Consider the following 9380-nt stretch of genomic DNA (forward strand, 5'->3'; position numbering starts at 1 on the left):
CCAGAACATGAGAGCTCTTATTACTTAAAATAAAATATAAATATCTGCCAGTGTTGTTCTCAGAATGTTTTTCTGTGATATGTTTATTTCTCCAGTTATAAAAGTAATACAAACATATTGTAAAATATTCAAATAGATTAAATAGAAAATAAGATTCCCTTGTAATCCCATCCATAAAAATAACAACTAATAACTATTTAATAAGTATTCTTTCAGATTCATTTCTAGATATATATTAACATAAGTATTAAAATCATTATGATTACTGTTTTATAAAAAATTTGACATATTCATATACTGCTTTTTAATTTTTAACTCAACAGTCCACCTAGGCTATCTCTCTATATAAACATCTACCAGTCCAGTTTAATCTTTTTAGTAGCTGCACAGTGTTTCACAGTATGGATATAACACAATATATTAAATAATTCCCAATTGGTAAACATATAGGTTATTCCAAATAATTAGCTGTAAAATGGTATTTGCTATGTAAATCACAACTTTGCCAAAACATTCTTGCATATGTGTGTATTATATATTTTAAATATTTTTCAAAATACAAGGGGAAATTGCTGTCTTTTGCTTACATTTGCATTTCTTGGCTTAATAGAGAGGTTGTACATCACTTTGCAGGTTGTCAGCCAGTTTACATTTCTTCTTCAATATCCTTTCTGTTTAGGACCATTTCCCTTTTGCTTTTCTCATAGAGTATTCATACATTCCTTATTTATTTTAGAAAGTCTTTATATATTATGTTGCGAATATTTTCCTCCAGATTTCTATTTGCCTTTGAAACTTTGTATGTGTTTTTGGCTGTGAATGTTTTTAAGCAGGAGTGGGAAAATGCCAGTTCACCCTGGACTCAGCGCCCATGGAGGGTCTTTCGCAGCACTGTGTGCACCTCCTTGTTCCGCAGGCAGTAGATGATGGGGCTGCACATGGGCGTGGCCACCGTGTAGACGACCGACAGCACCTTGTTGAGGTCTGTGGACTCGATGCGGCCAGGCCGGGAATAAATGAAGAGGACCACTGAGTAGAAGAAGCCCATCACGACCAGGTGGGAGGTGCAGGTGGAGAAGGCTTTGCAGCGGGCTGCGGCTGAAGGCATGTGGAGCACAGCCTTGCCGATGGCCACGTAGGAGGCTAGAGCAACCAGTAGTGACCCACAGAAGATGATAATGGCGGAGATGAAGTCCACCAGCTCAGTCAGGGACACGTGAGTGCAGGACAGGTTGAGCAAAGGGGAGACATCACAGAAGAAGTGGTTGAGGACATTGGGGCCACAATAGGAGAGGTTGGCGATGCATGTTGTCTTGATCACCGAGATGAACAGTCCACCAAGCCATGAAGCCATGGCCAAGCCCAGGCAGACCTGGGGCCGCATGAGCAGTGGGTAGTGGAGTGGGCGGCAGATGGCCACGTAGCGGTCGTAGGCCATGGAGGCGAGCAGGGTGCACTTGGTACCAATGAGGGACACGAATAAAAAGAGCTGGATTATGCAGGACGTGAAGGATACACGGCAAGGAGTGGCGCGCAGCCCCACGAGCAGGCTGGGCATGGTCACTGACACGTAGCACATCTCCAGGCAGCTCAGGTTGCCCAGGAAGAAGTACATGGGCTTGCGGAGCTCACTGTGACCACAGATGAGGTAGATGATGAGCATATTCTCCAGCAGGGTCAGCAGGTAGAGGGTCAGGAAGATGACAAATAGGCCATCTCTTATGCCTTGACTGGCCGACAGTCCCAGAAGGATAAATTCCTGGATTCCAGACATGTTGGCTGATTCTAGAGACCTCCCCATCTAAGTGAAGAAAGAAACAGTTTTTGAGAGATGCACTATGTTTAAAAAAAAAAAAGAAGAAGAAGAGGGAGATTGTACAAGTTTAAGACCCCAAAGCAAATGTAACTTTGCTTATGTTGACTGCTGAGAGGATCTGTGGGGAACAACCAGAAAACTGCAAAACTGGAAACAGAAAACTCACTGTGCTTAGGTAGGTCACTCAACCTTGGTGATCCTCAGCTATCTCCACTGTAAAATGGGAATTATGGCTATCCCTGGAGGACTTTGCTCCTTATGAATAGTGAAACTTGCAGTTGGTAATAAGGTGTTTTAATAAGGAGGACTTATTGGTTGTTTTTGTTACGTTTGATTCCCTAAGGTGGTCTTTTTAAAATGGGATTCATTTCTTTCCTTCTTTCTTTTTTTTTCAAACAAATCCCATAACTCCAGAAGTTATCTGCACTGTTTTAAAGAATAGAAGGCTCACAATTTCCTTGTTCTGAGAAGTACCCTTCTAATTTTGGTTGCCCTTTTAGAGAAAATTTGCCATTGTGTCTTAGAGGAAAATGCCAGCAGTAATGGTTTTATAATAAAAATACGAACAAGAAATTTCCTCTCTGAATCTTTCTAAAGATGACTCCTTCCAGAAAGATAACATATCTTTCTTTTCAGGAAAGAAACTACATGTATCAAGTGTCACTGATATGCCCCTTCATTGTGCTGGTTCTTTTAAACACTTGGAGAGCAATTATTTTTCACTACTCTGCAAAGTTAAGCACTATTTTTCTCTTTATATACATGGCTGCTCTGAAGGTAACAGGCATTAAATAACTTGCCTAAAAAGATTGAGTTACTAAGTGGTAACACTGAGACTATTTTGCAATCAGATCTGATTTGAAAAATCTATAGTCTTCTTCCTGAGATGCACAGGAATGTAATATTTATCCAAGAAGAATGGAATTTTTGGATGGAAGGAAAGTCCTTCAAGTGGGTCTAAAAATCAAGAAATTCATAGGAAGTTCCATGTTTATAGGCTCTTAAGAAGCCTGGAGGTTAGAGAGCAGTACCCAGAATATTAAAGAACAATTCCAACGCAACAATAAAAGTATCCATAAACCAATTTTAAAATGGGCAAAAGATTTGAATAGACATCCATCCAAAGAAGATATGTAAATGGCCAAAAAAGCATATAAAAAGACATGCAACATCATTATTCATTAGGAAATGCAGACCAAGCCACAATGAGATATAACTTCACACCATGACTCTGATCAAAGATAATATGTTTATGAGGAATTGAAGAAATTGTAACCCTCATATGTCTCTTGGCCTGTAAAATGGTGCAGTTGCTTTGGAGAACAAAGTTTCCTTAAAAAGTGAGGCATAGAGTTATCATATGACACAGCAGTTCTACTCACAGGTATATACCTAAGATAATGCAAGACATATGTCTACACAAATCTTTACATGAATATCACAGCAACATTATTCATTGTAGCTCCAGTAGAAACTAGCCAAATAGTCATCAATTGGTGAATGGATGACAGATGTTAAAATGAGCAAAAAATTGTATATCTGTACAATAGAATATTATTCCATTATAAGAAGGAATGAAGTGCTGATTCCTGCTATACCATGGATGAAACCTGGAAACATTATGCCAAGTTAAAGAAGCCAAACACGAAAGTCCCCATATTACATTTATATGAAATCTACAGAACAGGCAATTCTATAAAGACAGAAATTATGGTTTGGGTTTCTTTTGGGGGTGACAAAATGCTCTGGAGTTGGATAGTGCTGATGGCTGTACAACTATGCTAATAAACTAAGAACCACTGAATCATTCACTTTAAAGGAGTGAATTTTATGACAAGTGCATGATATCTCAATTTAAAAAGTCAGGAGCCCGGAGCCTTGGGACACAGGAGTCACAGCAACCCCCAAAGGCTTATGAAGACAAGAGCACAGACTCCAAATACAGGCTGGGCCTCAGCTACTGTGAAGATGACCGCACTTCACTGAACATCCACTGGGCAGCATTCCCAGGGCCTGCATTTCCTCATTTATGTCTCATAACTAAACTAGAAGATAAGCTTTCTTTTCTACATCTTAGCGATGACAACACCAAGTCCCAGTAGGTATAAGTGACCTGTCCAAGGATGCGTTACTTTGAAATAACCCCCAAGTCAATGGTACCAGTCTCTTAGGAATCTTTTCCTTGTGCCATGCTGTATCTTAGAGATAGGGGTCCTTTCTCTGTGGCACTAATAATGGGGAACGAACTTGACTTTTAGGGAACTGGGATTTGGAGTGTATGCTCTTTAGACTTATTTCTCTCATTTTTTACCTATAAAATATATCCAGATGCTCACTGAGCATCTGCAATGTACCAAGCTCTTGAAATCAAATAGTGAACAAAACCAGTGTCACTGAACTTTTGGGACTTATATTTTAGACAGTGAGGGATGGAGAAGACAAACAACAGAACGATATAGACACAGAGAATTTCAGAGAATATGTGCTAAGGAGAAAGCAAGACAGGACGGATGTGCTTGGCAATGTCTGTAAAGGCTACTTTGGAATGGGAGGTCAGAGGAACCTTCTTGAGGAAGGTGGTATCAAGGGAGGAACAAGCCAAACATCTGAAGGCTCAAGAACATACTAGGCAGAGGAGAAAAGCGAGTGCCTAAACATTGAATCCTGGCACCTTCAAGGAAATAGAAGACTTCATGTTTGAAGGACAGAGAATTAAGGGAGCAGGAGGAAATTAGATTTCTTCCCATTCATGTGCTAAGCAAGAGTTGCTTCCTTGTAGCCCCACCACAACCACAGTCCATCCTAAGTGTCCCAGAGTGTCCTAGTGTCCCAGTTAAACATTCCCAATGAAGACTGTGTTTCAGAGCTAAACAACCAAACAAATGGAATGGAATAGAGCCAGAAACATGCCTAAGCACAAAACTCGAATTAGGACATAACTGATATTGCAGGTCATCGGGATAGAGGATGGACTTTTCAATAAATGGTGCTTGAATAATTAGTTATCCACATAGAACACAAAGAAACTGAACCTTACACCACACACACACACTACACAATTTTAGGTGAGTTAAAAACAAGTGTGAAGTGCAAATTTTAAAAATTTTATAAAACAACATAGATGTTTTTATGAACTTGGGGTATAGAAATCAATAAAAGAAAAGAATATTAAATGTATTCACTTTACAATTAAGAAATTATGATATAAGAAATTCTAATCACTCTAAAAATTTGAAGAAGAATTACAAACTGGAAAAATGCATTTGATATGCATATAAGTTACAGAGAATCCCTATATAGGATAAACAAATAAATAGGTCAATGAATAAGCAAAACTTTGCCTGTTTTTCAGTAGAGAACTGGTCAAAGGCCTGAATGGATATTTCACCAAAGAACAGATATTAAAGGCCAAAAACATGGAAATTGTGCTTTATCTCATTAGAAAACCAGGGAAATAAATATTTAAAAGTAAAATCACATACCATTTCATACATGAATATAAATGTCTGAAAATATTAAATTTAGCAATAGTTGGAGAATGAGAACTTTAATTCACTGCTGCTAGAAGTATAAATTGGTATGATCACGTCATGAACAAATTGAAGTAATCTATTAGATTTGAAAATGTGACTTTGACCCAGAAATTCTAAGACCAAGTTATAAACCTGTGAATATCTGAACATGTCCATCAACAGCAGAAAGGATAAATATATTGTGGTCATTTATATACTAGAATACTGTTCATTAAATAAGCAAATGAATCAGAAGCACGCCTATAATCATCAATCAACCTCAAAAACATTATTTTGTGCACAAAAAGAAAATTACAGAAAAAGTGATAAAATTTCACTTACATAAAAGTCAAACTGTAAAAAAAATTGCATATTGTCTAGGAATATAAAGGCATGTGGTAAAAGAAGCAGAATACTAAGCCCAAAACTTAAGGATAGTAGTTACTTCTTATAGGAGATGGTGTTGGGATGAAATGAAGGTGGACACAGCAGGGGTTCTGAAGATAACATTATTTCTTAATGTGTTGAAGGGTACACAGAATTCACTGCATGGTCTTTCTTTTATCCTGTGCCTATGTTAAAAATTTTTTCTTTTATCTATTCAATATTTATATAAAAGTCATTTTAGAAGTAGCTTTTACTGTTGTTAAACTCATATATCTGTACACCAAAAGAGGTTATTATTACCACGAGTTAATTTCATAATTATATATTATGTTATGTATTATGTCTATTATATGTTATATATACAATTATGAAATTAAGTATGTATGTATAAACATGGCCAAAATCACATCTCAAGTATGTATTGTGTTGTTCAAGAACAATGTTTTTCTGTCATGTCTTAATGCCTTCCGTCTCATTAGTTTCAGTAAAATTTCCTCCCCAAAATGTTTAATTCTCAAATTGTCCAGACAAAGAGAAAACGATATATTCCTTAGTCTAAACCTAAGTCTGTCAGTTTAGGTAAATATAGATGAGACCATTCAGAGGGAGAAAATGCTGAGTAACAAAACTGCAACACAGTATCTCGTATTGGTTGTTACTACTAATGCTGTTTATAGTTATGGGGATCCAGTTAGCCCAAGGAGGCAGACACACTCGAGGTGCCAACTGTCGTCTTGGTGTTGTAACACGATGTGTGACTTTATCCTTGCGATGTCCTGGGCCTCCTTTTTCAGATGGAAGGAGAGAAGGCGACTCCTGCTCCGTCCGAGCCACCTGGCCCCTGTGTGGTCCTCCTTGCCAGGCGTGGTCCTAGGAGCCTGGCACAACCGGCTGTGAGACCCGGCTCTGCGTCATTCTGCCTTTGTCTTTGGGCAAGTTCCTGCAATTTCCTGGGCCTCAACTTCCAAATAGATAGGGCTGGGGGACATTTTACCCGCCTCAACTCACATGGCTGTTAACCGGACAACTACGGGACATTGTAGATCCCCCCAGGGCCCACTGGATGGAACGTGGGAGAGTGTGGGCTATGATGTGGACCATTGACTATGGGGTGCAGCGATGCCCAGAGATGTATTTACCAGGTGCAATGGATGTGTCATGATGATGGGAGAGAGTGTTGCTGTGGGCGGAGTGGGGGGTGGGGGCGGTGGGGTTGAATGGGACCTCATGTTTTTGAATGTAATATTTTTTAAAAAAATGAATTAAATAAAAAAATAAAATAATAAAAAAAATAAAAACATTCAGTGAAGTGGTACATGCATAGCGTCTCACACGCGGGCGCTGTCCGTGGTCCTGAACGAGGACGTGGCGGCCGCCTGGGGGCGTCGCGGCGTGGACCTCCTCGGGGCTGCACAGGAGGTTCTGCCAGAGCCTGCTGCCACGGACCTGCTCTTCTCTGCTGGACCGCCTTCCTTTTCTGGTCCCCTTTACCCCCGGCCCCGCTTCTGTCCTTCACGTCTGTGTATCGCTGTCCCTGACTTACTTCTTCAGAGCCCCTTTGTGCTACCTTGCCTCTCTGACAACTTCAGACGCCCTGGAATCCTTCCTAACCTGCCCAAGAACTGGAATTGGACTATTTGGGAATGATTCCTAGGTTTGGGTTCCATTCCACTAACACTTTTCACTGCTGAATTGCACCAAGAGCCGGAGTTATGGCAACAGTTGACTTAGTTTCCACTCCTGAGAAAAGTTTGTGGCTGGCAATTTGATAGCTGCGTGATCACGAGCAAGATTCTTAACTTATTTAAAGCCTAAAATATTTATTGTTTAAGGTAACAAGGATAGTTCTTTCAGGGATAAAATACCTCGCATTTATGTACCAGGCTATTGGAATGTGGTATAGTAGAGTTCTGAGCATTTTTACTGTGGTCCACGATAAGAAAGCATTTTGCATTGCGACTGAGTGGTCACAGGAGCACACACAGGCAGCACAAGATAAGACAGAAGTCTAACAAAACAACACTTACCCTTATGTGAGTCACTTCTATATCTTCTTTCATGTTCTGTTTCACTTTGAATGCTAGTCTCAACCCAATAGCTTTATTTTTGGACCTCAGTTAAAGTATAGTGTCATCAAGTTAAGAGCAGGGCTTTGGAATTGGATAAAACTGATTCCAGCCAGGCTCTACCGCTGACATGTTTGTGAACTGAGACAAGTGCTCTTTCTGAGCCTCAGGCCTTCATCTCCAGCATGGAGATAATAACCCTGACTTCATACAGCTTGCCATGAGGAGTAGTACAATAAGGTCTCTATAGCACCCAGGCTGTGTATGGCAACCCATCAGTGTCTTACAGGAGCGAGGGCTTTCTGGTCTCCTCTTTTTCCTCCCCCAAATCAGGGGACCCTGTTTCCTTACCTTTTAGCTAAAATGTCACAAGTGCTGATTTTTCTTTCTGAAGCAGAATCTGGGGACGGAAAAGATTCAGCTGCAGCCCTGGACAGAGGTGAGGAAGCCAGTGACTTGAAGAGTTGGCCAGGGAATTCCAGGATCCCTGCTCAGTTCCGAAGTGGTCTTTGGTCTTGGGCATTGAGCTCCCACCTGCCTCTCTTCATTTCTCCAGCTCGTGTTCACTGAGCAGTCAAGTCAGCTCTGTCCTTATACCCTGCTGCAAGCAGCAAGACCAGCTCAAGTCCAAGAGATGGACCTTAGAGGGATATCCTAATCTCTGTGGATTTAGAGGAAAGTTGAATTGAAAACTTTTCCTGAAAAGTGTGCTGGGGCTTGGGAATGTGACTCAAAGGTAACAGTGGTTCCAAACCATTTTTCAGGCAGTTCTGAGCCCCCAGTAGGTGATGAGACTTGTGTTGGATGCTGGGAGTACAAAGCTGTGTGAGACACATTTTCAAGTTGCTCCCAGGATGGTGAAGGATGTGATGCTGAAACACAGACATTTATAACATATTATAGGAAGTGAGGAGGAACCTGTCAGTGTGCAGAGGAGGGAATTATAGGCAGGATGTCCAGGCTCGGCTCTCAGAAGTGCTGCAAGATCCTCTGTGCTTTATATAAGACAAGAAGCAAACAGGTAGATAGGACATTCTGCCAGCGCACATGGAGAATGAAAAAGCCCTCTCCCCATGGCTGGAAGTTTAACTCCCAAGTTAGCATTCAACTTAAGCATTATGTACATACAACTACTTTTCCTTTTTCAAGTATTTGGCTCCTCACCAAATAGGTCTTCTCTCCATTTCTGGAGCACCCAATGCAAATTTGGATGGAAAATTACCAAATTAAATTTTCTTCTTTTTTTTTTTTAAAGTACGTTCCAGGGATTGCACCCAGGACCTAGTATATGTGAAGCAGGTGCTCAACCACTGAGCTACACCTGCTCCCGCATTTTTAAAAAATTTTAAATCGACACTTAAGCAGATTATTTATTAAAATAGAAAGATAAAAATTGTATTTCCATAACTCTAGTATAGCAATACCTTTTCAGGAGCAGTAAAACAATCAGTAAATAGTATGCTCTAAATGATAAAAAATATTTTTGAGCTAATTATATTTATTAGGAGGTGCCAGGGACTGAGCCTGAGACCTTGCACATGGAAAGCAGGCACTCAAATCATTGAACTATATCTGCTCCCCTGATGATATATTTTAAAC

At 40.1% G+C, this 9380-nt stretch overlaps 1 protein-coding gene across 1 annotated transcript; it reads right to left on the reverse strand.

Moving 5' to 3' along the window:
* Positions 1 to 862: 862 nt before the first annotated feature.
* LOC101418996 (olfactory receptor 6Z7-like) lies at positions 863 to 1801 on the reverse strand. The gene has a single exon (XM_004453847.1). It carries the CDS (start codon positions 1799 to 1801, stop codon positions 863 to 865), a length of 939 nt encoding a protein of 312 aa, XP_004453904.1.
* Between the last annotated feature and the right edge of the window lie 7579 nt (positions 1802 to 9380).

This window comes from Dasypus novemcinctus, chromosome 18 (genome assembly GCF_030445035.2).
Source record: "Dasypus novemcinctus isolate mDasNov1 chromosome 18, mDasNov1.1.hap2, whole genome shotgun sequence".
Taxonomy (NCBI): Eukaryota; Metazoa; Chordata; class Mammalia; order Cingulata; family Dasypodidae; genus Dasypus; species Dasypus novemcinctus.

What these genes read in the sequence shown, in the direction of transcription:
- LOC101418996 (XM_004453847.1), bottom strand. Translation starts at nt 1,801, where the DNA reads ATGGGGAGGTCTCTAGAATCAGCCAACATGTCTGGAATCCAGGAATTT.